A 17525-nucleotide genomic window follows, 5' to 3' on the forward strand; every position below is an offset into this window, starting at 1 on the left:
CCTCTCCTAGTAGTGTCCTCGCTACTAGTGCTGTATTAGAGTGGCTCGTTAGTAGCGCGTTAGCGCTAGCAGAAGTGTCGATGTGTGTTTATTACTTTTTTTTTCTCTTTTGTGTGATTTCGCGGGTGTGAATGGGGCGCAGGGGGGAGGGGGGAGGGGGGATCGGAGAGTACTCCTGGAGTCCCGCCCATAATCAAGGCATTTTTTGAATTTCAAGCTTAGAGCACGTCATCCAAAACTGAGGGGTTTAGTTGCTCTTTAAGGAACCTCTTAAGAACAACTTAAGAAAGAATCTAAGAAGATTCTTAAGAAGATATTGGTGAATGAGGCCCATTGTTGTGAGGGTGCACTGGTGCAGATGTAGCACCATGCTAGGCTAGTCCTGTTTTCTCTTGTTGCTCAGTTTCCACAAACATAGCTTCATGCATTTCACTGTCAGAATGAAAACAACCAGAAGCACCGTAGCCAGCAGCGCTATTACATCCAGACACGAATATTGGATCCAGTTGAGGTCAACACCAGCAGATTTAAAATGTTTTGCTCCTTTGTGGCGCATCACATATTCTGTCCAGTACACTGACAGGTCGAGTGGCTCAACTGGCCGGTCTCTATGGAGAGTCGACAGCTTCTGCACATTCTCTTTATACCTGGAAACACAAACGACCAGGTGAGTTCATGAATACAACACCGACATATGAAAGAAGATCTAAAGCTGACAACCACGTTGGGAATGACCCTCTGACTCCTCACCTGATGTCATGTAGGACCTCATTCAGTCCCTGAAGGAGACTTTCTGTTGTGATGGTAAAAATGTCCAACAACACTCCTGCTCCTTTATTCACCAACTTCTCTGCATTGTCGAACTGCTCCGCCCCCAGTGGCACCATCACCATGGGAACAGCGTGACACAGTCCCTCATAGAGACCGTGTGAGCCAGCATGAGTGATGAAAGCCCGAGCCCCAGAATGCGCTAACAAACAAGCATGCACAAAGTTAGTTAGGTTGTCAGTTCCTGCTAAATGTGACTGACTGTGACATGATACATGAAGTAGACACACAGACCTAGCAGGTCGTTCTGAGGCACCCACGCTATCATCTTCACATTATCTGGAACATTGTCAGGAGCCTGCCCAGTGTATCTCCATATCACCTTTCAAAAGAAGGTCATTTAGAGGACTCTTCGTTGTGTTTTATGACCAATATTAATATTTATGTTTATACCGTATATATTCCTTTACCTTCTGTGGAATCTGTCTGAAGGCCTCTAGGAAGATGGCCGCTGTCTCCTCTGGCATATCTGACACCATCGAGCCCAGAGTGAAGACCACAAACCCATGCTCTCCTGACACCCAGGACTCCAAATCCTGAAAAAACACAAACCTGATGTAGAGGGCGATGCTAAAGTGATGGAGAGGTGAAATAAAACTAAAATGTTGATGGGTTTTCAGGTCAGAAACACTCAGAGCTGTTACCTCAGGCAGAGGATTTCTCACATTGCAGTTCATGCCACCAACTTGAACCATGTTCGGCATCAGAGGGCGTGGATATTCTAGCATCAAGTCAGTTCTATTGAAACACAGCATCACAAGATGTATTTAAATATGAAAAAATAGACATTTAAAATTTTTTTAAGGGATATAATGAAATAGTGTCTACTGTGTGCTCTTCTCCCAAATATCAACCTTTGTACATGTTACCTCAGCAGCCAGATAGCAGAGTCTGACAGCACCTCAGCTACGCCCACCTCCTCTCCAAGGAACTGATAGGCCATTTGATCAAAGCGCCAGTACAACAGTGTGGAGAACAGCGGCTCTAGTAAAGCTACCTGTGGGTCAGAGGTATACAGGACAATTACCAAATAACAAACAATCTGATTTTACTTTTATGTGTTACATGTTTAACCTTGATGACATTTAGTCTTGGTTTAAAGGAACTTGGGGCAGGATTTGCAGGGCCGTTGTAGGGGGGAAAGGTGATGATAATTCCAGGTGCCCACAAAAAAGTAGGGCCCACAAAAAACCCCAGTAGTCTAATCTTCGTATGACTGATTTATTCTGCATAAGACCCTGGCTAAGTTACTAGTTACTGCAGCATTACTAGTAGTAATGCTGCATTAGCATCAAAACAAAATTAATAAAACATGATAATACATACATATTCTAAGAAAAAAAGTGGAAAAGTCAGGGGGCAGGGGCCCACTTTAGTATTCTTTAGTATTAGGGGCCCAGAATTCAACGGCCCTGAGGATTTGTGAAGAAATACACATGCGTTTTAAGTTTTTTAAAGCAGAAGTAAGCGGAATGTTTGTGTTAATATGAGTCTTAAATAGTTATATCTTCCGACAGCATCACTTATATAGACCGTTTCAGAGAGTATAAACAAATACAGGTGTTACCAAGGATACTAATTAAGGCTCCATTCCATTTAGTGTACCAAGGCGTTTTCTAATGAGCCACACCTGTCTTTGTTTATACTCTCTGAAAGGGTCTGTAACGCCCGCCAATGTAATAATGCCCACAAACGTAATAAACCACAAACGTAATAAAAATATGCAGCTTTTAATGTAATAATCCTGCAAACGTAATACATTTTCCACAAACGTAATAGCCGCTGCCTACTACAAACGTAATACGCGATTTCCCACAAATGTAATAACTATTACGTTTGCGGAGATTTATTACGTTCGTGGGGAAGTGAAAATCTTCAATTTTCAATGTAATAAAATGTAATAACGCAATGACTAATGGTCGTTGTGTTGGTTGTTGTTGTTTATATCTACTAATAGCCTACTGACTGTGCGAAATCCAGCTGCTGACTCTCCGCTCCACGATCACGGAAAGCCCACCCCACCCTGCCCACCCCCAAGCAGCACAGCGCAGCGCAGCGCATCTCTCTCTCTCTCTCTCTCTTTCTCTCTCTCTCTCTCTCGCTGCTGTCTGCGGGAAAATTGAATTGAATTAATAAACATTTAGATGCCTATTTAGACTGATAAGTGTTGTGTTTACCTTTAAAAAAAAAAAAAATCAGGCCATCTCCCTCTGTCAATCACAATCTGTGTCCTCTGTCAGTATCAGCCCTGTCAATAAACAGGGGGAAAACCCTCCGACCTAATGTTAAACTAACTTATAATTTGAATGTACACTAGGGTGCGCGCTATAGCTACGCTCTCCACCTGGCTCAGCTCTGTTGTCCCCAATTTTAGCCCAAAAAAAATCACAAACACTTTCATAATGTGATGCGTGTGTGTTACTTTGTTATTTCTGTATGACAGACCGTTGCCAACACACCGCTATGGACGCGATCTGGTCAGAGGAGCACAGAAAAGAGAAAATATGCAGGATATACCTTATGTTTCATTTTTTAAACTGCTTGGGACTAATTGTAATGACAAATGACTTGTAGCTTGTTACAGGGAGAGTGGAGGCTCCTGGCTAAAAACAAAACCTGCTGATCAGAGGCTCGGACCCGAACACAAATTCTCGGCATCCGAAAGAGGCGATACGTGAACGGGGAGCAGACAGTGGTGGTTTTCAATAGCCTACGCACAAAAATCCAAAATAAACGAAAAAAATGTACTAACTTTCTTTTCTTTAGCTTCTTTTGCTTTTGCTTGTGTACATTTTTGTCCTCCGGCTTATGACACGCGCTGTCCCCTGCAGATGCGTCTATAATAAACATTTGATTGGGATTGATTGTGATAGGTACACGGTTGAGAGAGAGAGAGAGAGAGAGAGAGAGAGAGAGAGAGAGAGAGAGAGAGAGAGAGAGAGAGAGAGAGAGAGAGAACTGCTGCTTGCAGGGTGGGCAGGGTGGGGGGTGGGCTTTCCGTGATCGTGGAGCGGAGAGTCAGCAGCTGGATTTCGCACAGTCAGTAGGCTATTAGTAGATATAAACAAAAACAACCAACACAGCGACCATTAGTCATTGCGTTATTACATTTTATTACATTGAAAATTGAAGATTTTCACTTCCCCACAAACGTAATAAATCTCCGCAAACGTAATAGTTATTACATTTGTGGGAAATCGCGTATTACGTTTGTAGTAGGCAGCGGCTATTACGTTTGTGGAAAATGTATTACATTTGCAGGATTATTACATTAAAAGCTGCATATTTTTATTACGTTTGTGGTTTACTACGTTTGTGGGCATTATTACATTGGCGGGCGTTACAGGGTCTATAGAGTGTCTGGTCCGAAACACAGGTCTGTCAGTCACTCTGCTCTGCTGTAAGCCGAGGAGAAAACTTACACTACAACCAGCGCAGGAATTTCACGAGGGCCACGAGGGCCCGTCCGATTTGGCCTTGTGCCCTTGAAAAAAATATCTGCCCTAAGGCCACAGTGGCCTTGATGCCCCACCCGCACTGCCCCGGTTGATTTTGCGGTTTTCTCCGTTGCCTCTTTCCTGTCAACACGGCTTTGACACCTGCGTCTTTGAAGAAAAAACAGTGCGTATTTTGATGCCATTCTGGCAGCATCATCACGGGGTGGGTTTGATTCGAGCCTGGCATAAACCGCTCGGGCGGCTATAACAACAGTTTGACGACCAATCTATCACCGGCCAACCAGGTGACTTCATCAAACACCCCCCACCCGCCGAACCAATCATGTGGCTGGAAAAGAGCCAAGCCACAACATGCTACAGCTGTGCACGTCAGCAGAGGGACACCGCCAGTAAAATATAGAAAAAACAAAAAAAGGGTTTTGCCTCGGAAGAAAATGTGAAGGAGTCAAGGAGAACTCGGATGGCTGACCGTGAAAAGATGCGTGGTGCGTCATTAACGCTAAACTTTCACAATGGTGACGCCAGACAGTTGGAGCACAGTGCGGCCGCTCCGCTGCTGCTGCTGCTCAGCCCAGAGCGACTGTTGTGTCCACACCGACACAAACGCACTGCACTCGGGTGTAAAGATCAACTGTGCTGACCTGAACACTGCCCAGACCCAGGCAAGCTACTATACTAACATCTGTTTTATTTATATGATACTGTTGTATAATGTTCATCATTACATCTGTCATGTTCAATTTTTGACAGGAAAAAAAAAATCACAAAATAACCCTCTGATAACTTCAAATCTCACTTGTGACAATAAGGGAATATTTAAGCTTGACCAAAATAGTGATTTGAGTTATATCGTGATATAAATTGATGTCGATTGATATGAAAAAAATATATCGTGATAGGATTTTTTCTCATATCGCCCAGTGCAATAGTGAACAAGTAAGATAGGAACTTCAAAACATAGCTGCATAGGACTCGACCCTTGTGCAAAAAATTAAATGCATAAATTAATTTAAAGTTGAAAATTTCTGGTTTGCCTGAGCCCGTTTTATGTATTAACCCATTTAATCCCATCGGTCACAAAAGTGACCGTAAAAAATATTTCCAGTTGAAAGGCCCTAAAAATGTTAGTAAATGGAGTATCAACATATTTCCAAAAAATACTGAAGCAAGAAACCCTCCTGATCACATATGTGCAGTTTCATATGTTTAGTGTAAATTGTCACATGATCAGAGCTGATTACTTCCTGGTTGCACCATCCGAGGAAGATGGCTGCATCAAAGCCTCAACAAAGAAGGTTAGTAAAGAAGGTTGACATAAAGATAAGAGAAAGATTTTTGGCACACATCATCTTTAAGGTGTCTAGTATTGATATATGCATCTACAATCACTCAACTGTGTTTAGTGTGGTCACAGCATGAGTAAAATTGTTGACGGCAACAATAGTGACCGGTGGGATAACACAGTGTAAGTAGCTAACTTTCTACTTTTTAAAAACTTTATTTTTTTATTATTATTATTTAAATTTGAATCAAACACAGTATATGTTGGACCTTACAGACCCTAAAGCATTTCAGTTAACCTATCTCTCAAAGTGAAATAGATGTTGTCCCCAGTGACTGTGATATGGACTATAAGGGCGAGACAGGCCAATTGCCAGCCAGGCTGTTGAATGAAAGTTAGGCAAAAAGATTATGTAAGAAACAATGTTATTAGGGATGATAACCTCCCTCTCACCACCCCACTTCCACCCACTGTTGGTGAAGAGGCAAATCCCTATACCCACCTGAGCAGCTATGGGCAAACCTTCCCACAAAGGGCCTCGCGGCTGCAGGTTTCTGTTCCAACCAAGCAGCAGGTGCAGGTTGTAGGTGGTCAAAAATAAAATCTAAACATTCAAACAACCTTCATAAGGTGTCCTATCTTAATCAGGTCCAAGAAGTGGTGGGGGCCCACCTTTACATGGTCCCTCAATGCACTCATAAGCAGCCACCTCTTCTACAGAGATGTTGTAGGAAGGAAGTCTCATACATGGGTCAGTGACAAATAAGGGTTGGCAAGATGAGCAATTCATGAATTTTCTTTAAAAAATATTTTAAAAGCTTGCATCAAATTTGTTAAAATGTGCATTTTGTAGTCATGTTGGTTTTATGTCTTTTGAAATTACATTTGAACCTGAACAAAAGTAAGACTGAGGTTATGCAGGTTATTCTGAGTGACCCCTAGGTCAATAAGTCAATATTGCACTAAAAATGTACATTTACAATGGTAAAATGAAAAGTACACTAAAGCAATATTGCACTAACTGTAACACACTGTAAATCCAATAACAAAGTACAATATGCATGTCTTAAATTTTTCACAAAAGTGACAATGGCAATGTTGATAGGCGTCTTTTCGTTTTTGCTTTTAGTTGTTCTACATGTTTTTGATATGTAAAATAGCCACACTAACATGTGATAAAGCACACAAGCATCTGTTATGTATGCTGGCACTGGTAACAGTAAAAAAAAAGTTCTGTAGTACAGCCCAGTTAAAATTGAGCTGGAATATAAGCAATTTGATAGCTATGATGGATATGTAAAATTAGTATACATATTATCCCACCGGTCACAATTGTGACCGACTATAAAACACACTTTTTCTCCTATTTTTCCATGAAAATTAAAAAAAATAATGATTGATTATTTCAAAGGGTTGCTAATGGCACATGGTTTGGATATTTTCATGTCTGGGAAAAATTTGGGATTAAATGGGTTAATTTAACAGATAGCCTACCGGTAGTTATTAAATTAGACGTGGATTTAAAATCATTGTTCTATTTTATGGCCTTGCTGCCCTGGCTTTTGGCCTTCGTGCCCTCAAAAAATTGACAACACGTAAGGCCAAGTGGCCAAAACTAATAGAACTATTAAATGTGGTTTGCTCAACATTCGTTCTCTCCCATCCAAGTCTCTCCTAGTGAATGACTTAATTACAAGTCACCATATTGACATATTAACACTCACTGAGACCTGGTTGCAGCAAGATGAATATGTTAGTTTGAATGAATCTTCCCCTCCTAGTTACATTAACTGTCATGTGCCTCGTAACACAGGCCGAGGAGGAGGAGTGGCTGCTATTTATCAGTCAAATCTGATTATCAACCCTAGACATAATAGTTCATATAATACATTTGAAAGCCTTACTGCCAGCCTCTCTCACCCAGACTGGAAAGCAGAAAAACCACTCTTACTTGCTGTAGTGTATCGTCCTCCTGCACCTTATTCCGAGTTTCTAGAAGAATTCCCTGACTTTCTGTCAAATTTAGCAATGAGCTCAGACAAAGTCATTATAGTAGGTGACTTTAACATTCATGTGGACGTCGATGATGATTGTCTGGCTACTGCATTCAAGTCACTTTTGGATTCAGTCGGCTTCTCTCAGAGGGTAAACAAACCCACTCACACTTTTAATCATATCCTTGACTTAGTACTTACTTATGGAATAGAAACTGACCATGTCGCAGTTCTTCCTCAGAACCCCGTCTTGTCTGACCATTCTTTAATAACATTTGAATTTACTTTAACAAATTATATCCTACCTGGGAAAAAATCCCGCTACAGTAGATGTCTATCTGACACTGCTGTTTCTAGATTTAAAGAGCTTATTCCAGCAGAGCTTGGTGCCACATCCTGTAACCATACTATGGGCAGTGATGCTGACTTCACCACATTCTGTAACCATATTATGGGCAGCTATGCTGGTTTCACCCCCACACAGGTGGACTATCTTGTGGATAGCACTGCAGCAGCACTCCTTGGGACACTTGATGCTGTAGCTCCCCTGAAAAAGAAAGTTATCAATCAGAAAATAATAGCTCCCTGGTACAGCCCAAACTTGCGCGCTTTGAAACAGAAGACCAGACAGCTGGAAAGGAAAACACATTCCAGCCAACATGAGGAAGACCGTCAAGCCTGGAAGGATAGTTTATTAATATATAAAAAAGAACTCCGTAATGCTAGAAGCAATTACTATTCATCTCTAATAGAAAAGAATAAGAACAACCCCAGGTTCCTCTTCAACACTGTGGCCAGGCTAACCAAGAACCATAGTGTCGTTGAGCCATCCATCCCTCCAACTCTCAGCAGTAACGACTTCCTAACTTTCTTTACCGAAAAGATAGTTAATACCGTAAAACACCAAATAAGGGCCCGGGCGTTTATTTGCTTAAATCGCTCAAATCAACCGGCGTTTATTAGGGACCTGCGTTTATTTGGGACCTGCGTTTATTAATAGTGTTCAACCTGGACCTCCTTCTGGGGAAAGAGGCTTCACTCCGTGGCGGCAGGCGGCGGTGGAATGATACGTGCGTTTCTCAAGGCATTACTGTAAATACGGCCGGGGCGGACTTGTTCTCTCTCTCGCTGACCTCCGCGGTCCTGGCCCGCACAGGTACCAGGAGACCGAGACCCCCCGTCATGTCGGTCCTCCGCCCTTCTTGATCCCCGCAAGTTGCAAAAACCCTGCGGACGCCCAGTCTCTCCACTCCTCTCCCTCACTTCAGCACCTGTGTTGGCTCGCACCACCGTCCTTTTTTTATTATTATTATTTAAAACGAGGAGCGAGCCGAGCCGAGCCGAGCCGACACTGTGCAGCCCAGGACAGGTGCTGAAGTGCGGATGAGAGGAGTGGACAGACCGGGCAGGAGCAACCAGCTGACGTCTCGTCGGTCCTCGGCCGTCTTTAACGTCACGAGACACCCGCTATATTTGCATAGAATATTTTTTGACAACCAGAAAAACAATGTTTGACCCGGCGTTTATTTGGGATGGGCGTTTAATATAAAAAATATTTTGCTACACCCGGCGGTTAATTGGGACCGGCGGCAATTTGGGACTCGGCCCTTATTTGAAGTTTTACGGTATTAGAACAAAAATTGCCAGTAATGGAGCACAGATTACGGTACCCATAGAAGCACCTCCCAGACTTGGTACACACTTGGACAGCTTCTCTCCCATCGACCTGTCAGACTTAACTTCTGCAATTACTTCTTCCAAGTCAGCCACATGTCTACTGGATCCAGTCCCGACAAGACTACTTAAGGATGTCTTCCCCTTAATTAACATTTCTTTTCTGAACCAAATCAATCTTTCCTTAGCCACAGGCTACGTGCCACAGGCCTTCAAGGTGGCGGTCATTAACCCTTTACTTAAAAAACCTTCTCTTGACCCAGATGTCCTCGCCAACTATCGGCCTATATCCAACCTTCCTTACATCTCTAAGATCCTTGAGAAGATTGTCCTGGAGCAGCTACATGAACATCTGCACAGCAACGGGCTCTTTGAAGCTTTCCATTCTGGATTCAGAGAACACCATAGCACTGAAACAGCACTTGTCAAAGTCTCTAATGATCTTCTTATAGCTTCAGACAGAGGTCTCGTCTCTGTTCTTGTACTTTTGGACCTCAGTGCTGCATTCGACACCATCGACCACAGCATCCTGCTGCAGAGACTAGATCATGAAATAGGGATTAAAGGACCTGCCCTAAAATGGTTTGAGTCATACTTATCTGACAGGTTTCAATTTGTTAATGTTAATAACGACCATTCAGAGTATAGCAGAGTTACGTATGGTGTACCGCAGGGTTCAGTCTTAGGGCCAATCCTCTTCATTCTTTACATGCTCCCATTAGGTGGCATCATCCGGAAGCACTCAATCAATTTTCACTGTTATGCGGATGATACGCAACTCTACTTGTCCATGGAGCCAGATGACAGAAGCCGCCTCATCAATCTGCAAGACTGCCTGAAAGACATTAGATCCTGGATGTCCTCTAACTTCTTGCTACTAAATTCAGATAAAACTGAGGTCATTGTGTTTGGACCTAAACATCTCAGGGACACGTTCTCTAATCAGATCGCTACTCTAGATGGCATCACCCTGACCCCGAGTACAACCGCGAGGAACCTTGGAGTCATTTTTGACCAGGACCTTTCCTTCAGCTCCCACATAAAACACGTGACTAGGACCGCCTTCTTCCATCTGCGCAGTATCACTAAGATTAGGAATATTCTCTCCCAGAGTGATGCTGAGAAACTGGTGCATGCATTTATCACTTCTAGGCTAGACTACTGCAACTCTCTCCTGTCAGGATGTCCGAAAAACTCTCTAAAGAGTCTCCAGCTGGTCCAGAATGCCGCAGCGAGAGTTTTGACAGGAGTTAGGAAGAGAGAGCACATCTCTCCCACCTTAGCTTCTCTCCACTGGCTTCCTGTAGGATTTAGAATAGACTTCAAAATCCTTCTGCTGACTTATAAGGCTCTTAACGATAAAGCTCCAACCTATCTGAAAGAACTAATCATTCCTTACTGTCCTACCAGAGCACTCCGCTCCCAGAACGCAGGTCTGTTAGTGACTCCCAGTATCTCTAAAAACAGACTGGGAGGTAGAGCCTTCAGTTACCGGGCTCCTTTACTGTGGAACCAGCTCTCTCCATGGGTCAAAGAGGCAGACACTCTAACTACATTTAAGTCTAGACTTAAGACCTTCCTTTATGACAGGGCTTTTAGTTAGGGCTGGTTCAGGTAGCTCTGAACCATTTTATAGCTACGCTGCTATAGGCTTACCGTAAAACACCAAATAAGGGCCCGGGCGTTTATTTGCTTAAATCGCTCAAATCAACCGGCGTTTATTAGGGACCTGCGTTTATTTGGGACCTGCGTTTATTAATAGTGTTCAACCTGGACCTCCTTCTGGGGAAAGAGGCTTCACTCCGTGGCGGCAGGCGGCGGTGGAATGATACGTGCGTTTCTCAAGGCATTACTGTAAATACGGCCGGGGCGGACTTGTTCTCTCTCTCGCTGACCTCCGCGGTCCTGGCCCGCACAGGTACCAGGAGACCGAGACCCCCCGTCATGTCGGTCCTCCGCCCTTCTTGATCCCCGCAAGTTGCAAAAACCCTGCGGACGCCCAGTCTCTCCACTCCTCTCCCTCACTTCAGCACCTGTGTTGGCTCGCACCACCGTCCTTTTTTTATTATTATTATTTAAAACGAGGAGCGAGCCGAGCCGAGCCGAGCCGACACTGTGCAGCCCAGGACAGGTGCTGAAGTGCGGATGAGAGGAGTGGACAGACCGGGCAGGAGCAACCAGCTGACGTCTCGTCGGTCCTCGGCCGTCTTTAACGTCACGAGACACCCGCTATATTTGCATAGAATATTTTTTGACAACCAGAAAAACAATGTTTGACCCGGCGTTTATTTGGGATGGGCGTTTAATATAAAAAATATTTTGCTACACCCGGCGGTTAATTGGGACCGGCGGCAATTTGGGACTCGGCCCTTATTTGAAGTTTTACGGTAGACTGCTGGGGACACATCTGGCTACACAGAGCCCTCTCCTTTCCTCTCCTCTCCTCTCCTCTCCTCTCCTCTCCTCTCCTCTCCTCTCCTCTCCTCTCCTCTCTTCTCCTCAGTATATTTTTGAACTGTCATTTTCTGTTGTACTTTGTAGTTTGGCCTTGGTGTCTCGCACTCTCTCTGTGTTTCCGCAGATCCACCGGAGCTCCATCTCTCTGCACCAGCCGCCGCCTACATCGCCCCCCCCCTCCCACCCTTTCCCCTGCTGTTAGACCGGCCTCCCCTCCCTTCCCATGGACCAGTCTACCCCCCCCCCCCCCCCCAAACTGTAAACTGTTTTCTTGTCTGTAACAACATCTATTGCACGTCTGTCCGCCCTGGGTGAGGGATCCCTCCTTTGTTGCTCACCCTGAGGTTTCTCAGATTTTTCCCTGTTAAAAGGGTTTCCATGGAGTTTTTCCTCAGTCGATGTGAGGGTCTAAGGACAGAGGATGTTGTTGTGATGCCATGTAAAGCCCTTTGAGACAAACTGTTTGTAAAAACGGGCTATACAAATAAAATTGCCTTGCCTTGCCTTGCCTTGCCCTTGCCCTGCCCCTAAAATGACGAAATTCCAGGCCTGACTACAACCTTTATCCAATGAGGAGAGAGAACGGCATGAAGCGCTGTGTGTGCAGCCAAGGGATGCGCGTGAATGAGGTGACGTAGGGACGAGGACCAATAGATCCATGACGAGGGCGGGGGCTGCTAACTCCATCGGCTGACAAGAAGTTAGCCAAAAAGACCGGATCGCTTACTTCTGCTTTAATGCTAATGGGTGATGAAGCGTTCAAAAACAAAAAACCCCACTCGCGTATCTCTCCGTTGCCTTGAACAGGCTGTGTGCTGCATAATGCGCTGCAATTCGGGGTCTGAATTTCCCATGCTGTCCTGCGGGTGTGACGTCAAATGACACTGCATGTGCATCCTCAGCGGCTTTGGCTTGTGACTGCTTGCAACCAGCAGCAGAGGTCTTGCAGTAAACAGTCAGGTGAACAGCAAGTAAAGAAATAACATCACTTTCTTAAGTTTTAATATTTTTTCATGCCAGAAAGTGACAGTTTAGATCAGGGCCGGTTCTAGGCAGGCATATATGAGGGGGCAGTCAGAAATGTGAAGGGGGCATCATGTGAACACATCATGCTCCAGCACTTTTTTTTTCTGTGCTTATAGTAACTTCATTGAATTGGGTTGTTGGCTATGTGTCCAACCCCAACCTGGAGAAGTGGATTGCACTTTGTCAGGTCTCTTCAGACCTGTCTAACTCGGGGCCGGGGGGCCAACCAGGGTCTTAGAGCCCAAATTTTTTACTGTCGTAATTGACTTCTAATTGTCGGAATAGCGGCATTAACATTATTTTTCAAGCGTCCCACTATTCCGACATTTTTTTTTTTTCATTGTCGGAGTAGCGGCACTTCACTATTTTTCAAACATTCCGCTTTTCCGACATTGATTGATTACGTTATAGTCAGATGTGTCCTTCTGATTTTTCATCTGAGACACTGTTTCTCATACACAAATACATAGGCCTATAAGAGAGAAGAAAAAACAAACACGCCAAGTTTAAAAACACACCGGCAGCAGCGCCCGCTGATCTGCAGCTACTGAGACTGTCGTTATTCTGTCACCTGAGATAATGAGGTGCACGTGTGTTCTAGCTGACGAGAGAATAAAGAGTGAGACAACGCGGCCCTGAGGAGGAACTGTGAAGGATTCAGCTGTAATGGAAAATGACCTAAACCGAGTCCAGTAGAGCTGTAACTGAGTAGTGGAAAGGCGTTCAAAGTAATGGTAACTATTGTCCTGCGTTACATTGTTTTAACATAGGTAAAAGAAAAAAAAAAGATTTTCTGGGATAAAGGGGCAGATTACATAAGATTATTCTTCTTTCTGCTCCCTTTTGTTGAGATTTGGGAGGTTTTTGTTTTTATTGTAGCTTTGTTAAAATGCAAGATCATTTTTCCGACTGATTTATTGCCCGATGCCATGTATCTGCTCCCCCCCCCCCCCCCCCCTCCGCCCGTTGTCTTCGTTGTCACTTTGTTGTCACTTTGTAGCCGCTCCACAGAGCGCACATGGCTAATTAATATGCACGTGCTGACCATATATGGTTGTGTCCGGGGGCGGAATATGGTGCGCACCATTCTTGGATCCAGTTTGATTTATCAAAGTGAAATTGCGGAGAGTTGTGCACGCACAGTTTGATAGATCTGAAAAAGGTGTAAATATTTTGGGTGTCTTTTCACCGTAGGCCTAAGCAAAACATTTAGTAGCAGCAGTTTTACACTGCTTACTTACAGTTTTGATAAATGAGGCCCCAGGCCCTAAGCCCAGAGCCCAGACGCTCACAGTTGCAGCTTCTCCGCGGCTCATCCGCGGCGCTGTCCGTGGTGCTGAAGGTGACAGGTTAACTTGACAAACAAGCTGCAGCATAGTTCTGTTTGTTTATCATGTGTGTCAGTTTTGTTTGCGACTTGATAGTTTGCTTGTTGAGATTAAGAACATCACTCCCTCATCAAACCAGTGATAGGCATGCTGAAAAGAAAAAGAGAGAGACGCGCCTGGGTATCGCAGCTGTAAAAAAAAAAAAAAGAAAAAAAAAGACGACGTGTCGGAATAGCGGTATCAAAAAGTGTCGGACTACCGGCATGTCTAGATAGAGGGATGTCTGAATAGCGGGCGGACCCCCAACTTAACTTCTTTCTCTTTGGTAATATACACATTTTTTGAGTATATTAAAATGTGCTTTCTCAACTTCTAAAATTTGGATTTGAGGGGGCAAGACAATTATTTGAGGGGGCACTGCCCCCTCTTGCCCCTGCGTAGAGCCGGCCCCAGTTTAGATTCCCAATCTGTGGTCAGTTTATCGAAATAATGCCTAGATTTGCTGCGATGTTTTCAGAGAAGTGCAGAGTCACTGTGGGAGCAACGACTAGTGAAAGAGGCAGCAGCCGGTGTGCTGACCTGATTGCCCGGTCACCCTTTCGTCATCATCCCGGGGGAGGAAACAAGCAGAGTAACTTATCCACAGGTTTTTAGAGGTTTATCTTTTTAGGAGATAAACGCGGGTCTCATTGATGAAATCTAACAATTGTGGCAGTAGCAATAGTTTATTTGAATGAAAAGTGAAGCTTCATGTGTGTATTCAATAGCAGCGCGACCTATGTAGCCTACAGAAATCAGCAAATTTACATCAATAAATAAATAAATGTTTTACAATTAACCGATCAATTAAAGCAGAAGTAAGCGATATTTTTGTGTTAATATAAGTCTTAAATAGTTATATCTTCCGACAGCAATCACTTACATAGAGTGTTTGGACCGAAACACGGGTCTCTCAGTCACTCTGCTCTGCTCTGAGCCCAGGAGAAAACTTTTCTTGTATCCTATAAGTTTTATCCAATGAGGAGATAGAACAGCATAAAGGGTTGTGTGTGCAGCCAAGGGATGCGCGTGAATGTGGTGACGTAGGGACGAGACCAATAGATCCATGACGAGGGCGGGGGCTGCTAACTCCATCGGCTGACAAGAAGTTATGGTGCGTTCAAGTCAACCCGTAACTCGTGTTTTTTCGACCTGTGAAGTCGTACCAGTTCGATCTGGTGCGAGTTCACAGGTCGAAGTTACGAGTGGCCGACGTTTATGATGTACCTGATAATGTGCACATTGGTTGATACAATAACACATCCCTTCTTGATGTGCTCACCAAAATGTTGACAACTCTATGTTTGAAGCTCATTTTATCTGTGTATCCAGTGAAATAGCGAGGCACATAGGAGGGAGGGGAGGGGCAGCCTACAGATCTGAAGTCCAAGGAAAATGGAATACCTCTCAGCAAATTGACAGTGGGGATACCTGGAGGTGATTAGCAGAGAGGTTAGAGGCGACATACAGATATTCCAACATGAACATAATAATTGTGGTATTTCAGGACTCACCTAATTTCCGAGCTATAAATGGACCTGTGGGAATCAAGGGGTCTGTCAACATGGCATCAAAGCCCTGCAGAGTGAAAGAGACAGAATGAGTGAGGGGAAATTTTTTGTTTCTTCTTCCCCTTCATATAGCTCAGACAGAAGAAGGAAGGTACATCAGCTCACACCATCTGTCTCTACCATGCTCACTTTTTCATCACAAGTCAGTTAAGAGTAACAAGTAGGCTACATTGAGTTTAGAAATGTACTGATGTGCATTTTTGAGCTCTTTCAACTGTTTCACTACAAAAAATTCAAAAATACTGAACTTTATCCCCCACCATATCTGACAGACACGTGGCACAATATGTTGCAAACAGCAATTTTGACAATTCATACAAATAACATGTTATGATTCAGGATAAACAGCAGTAGCTAATTGTAGTTTGACTACAGGTCATACTGTTTTGAGGACTGTTTGAGGCTTGTAGGGGTAAATTATGCAGTAATATTACACACAACAACAACTCTGGAGATTTATCTTGTGACTACAAGACAAGACAGCTTCCAAAGCTGCAAAATATTTTTAGCCACTTTGGTGAGAAGGTTGAGTTTGAAGATAAATTATATTTTGCACAGAATTACCAACCATTAAAGCGGCGTGAGTGGTGGGCAGGGGCGGAGTGGCCATCGGGACGACCGGGAGATTTCCCGGTCGGCCGGCGGCCAATAAGATCAAATGAACCGGCCGACAGACTGCCCTGCGCAGCCGTGTGATGTTCATGACAGGCCCATTGAGTTATAACTCTTGTTAATCAAGTACGTTCCTGTGAAAACCTGTTAACGCAGGGTCTAACCACTATATATAACACTTGTTGTCTCTCTACATCTCACTCATGGTTGCTAGAGTGTCAGACCATTAATCCAGCCTACTGATTTTTGTTTAGCTTTCTATCTTGATCTAATTATTTTATTATTTTTATTCAGACGTTACATAACTTCCATGACCACAAATATAAAATGGCCAACGGTTTAATTTGTTTTTTGTTCATAAATTAATGTAGAATGGTCGGAGCAAAGCCTCATGGGAAATGGGAACTGCGTATCGCGCCAATAATCGCTCCGCATGTATCCAGTGAACGTATGGGGATGAATGAGCGGCTGTCAGAGAGAGAAAGCGGGCAAGGTTGAAGTAGCGGATATTCTTACAGTCGAAAAGGAATCGGATTTGCGTGTTTAATTTGCTCAGTTACACCTGATGGAGGGCAAGAAGAGAAAGGAGAAAGGAGGGGCTGAAAAGGCCAGAATGAAGAAGAAGCGGATGCTGGAGGAGAGTGCATCAAAATCGTCAAAAATCACGGATTTATTCCGAAACAACCAGGCGTCAACTAGTGCTGCAGGTGAGTTGACAGGAAAACGGTTAGCTCAAGCTTTGACATTGTTGCGAATTAGCATAACATTTGAGCTGAGTTATTCATAGTTCCTCCCCTCAGTGGGGGCGGTGTCGTCATATCACGGTCTGCACCGCAAGTTTTCCACACACACAGACCCCCCCCACACACACACACACAGCTGTCATTTAACTCGTGTCAGAATAACAACAGTCTCAGTCAGTACAGATCAGTGAGCTCTGCAGTCCACCGGTTGTTGTTTGACTGATACTGAAAAGATTAGATTTTGTCTTAAAAAAGTATTTTTCCAAAAAAATAAATAAGAGTTTTTTTTCTCGATTGATTTGTCAATAGGCTATAGCCTATGTTTAATCAGATCTAGAGGACATACAATTATAGAAATTGCATGTTTTGGGTGATGTAATTAGGGTGATGTAATTAGTTTTTCCTTAAATTTAAATTGCCAAAATTGCTCACCTGATTTGCCTTTGTACAATTGTACAATATTTTATTGTGCATGATGTGGTGGGAGAAGATTGGATAGGTCTCAGTCATTTT

At 43.8% G+C, this 17525-nt stretch overlaps 1 protein-coding gene across 1 annotated transcript in view; it reads right to left on the reverse strand.

Moving 5' to 3' along the window:
- Positions 1–376: 376 nt before the first annotated feature.
- LOC310984141 (UDP-glucuronosyltransferase 1A1-like) overlaps positions 377–17525 on the reverse strand; it is a gene marked incomplete at both ends in the record, with an annotated part of 35187 nt that continues 18038 nt past the window's right edge. Inside the window, 8 exons of the mRNA XM_083969275.1 lie at positions 377–647; positions 751–970; positions 1063–1150; positions 1239–1364; positions 1473–1566; positions 1698–1825; positions 15369–15517; positions 15601–15664. Of these exons, the coding sequence (XP_083825401.1) occupies positions 377–647; positions 751–970; positions 1063–1150; positions 1239–1364; positions 1473–1566; positions 1698–1825; positions 15369–15517; positions 15601–15664 (1140 nt within the window). The remainder of the gene's footprint in view (positions 648–750; positions 971–1062; positions 1151–1238; positions 1365–1472; positions 1567–1697; positions 1826–15368; positions 15518–15600; positions 15665–17525) is intronic.

The sequence above is a fragment of the Trachurus trachurus genome (assembly GCF_905171665.1).
Source record: "Trachurus trachurus genome assembly, chromosome: 3".
Lineage (NCBI taxonomy): Eukaryota > Metazoa > Chordata > Actinopteri > Carangiformes > Carangidae > Trachurus > Trachurus trachurus.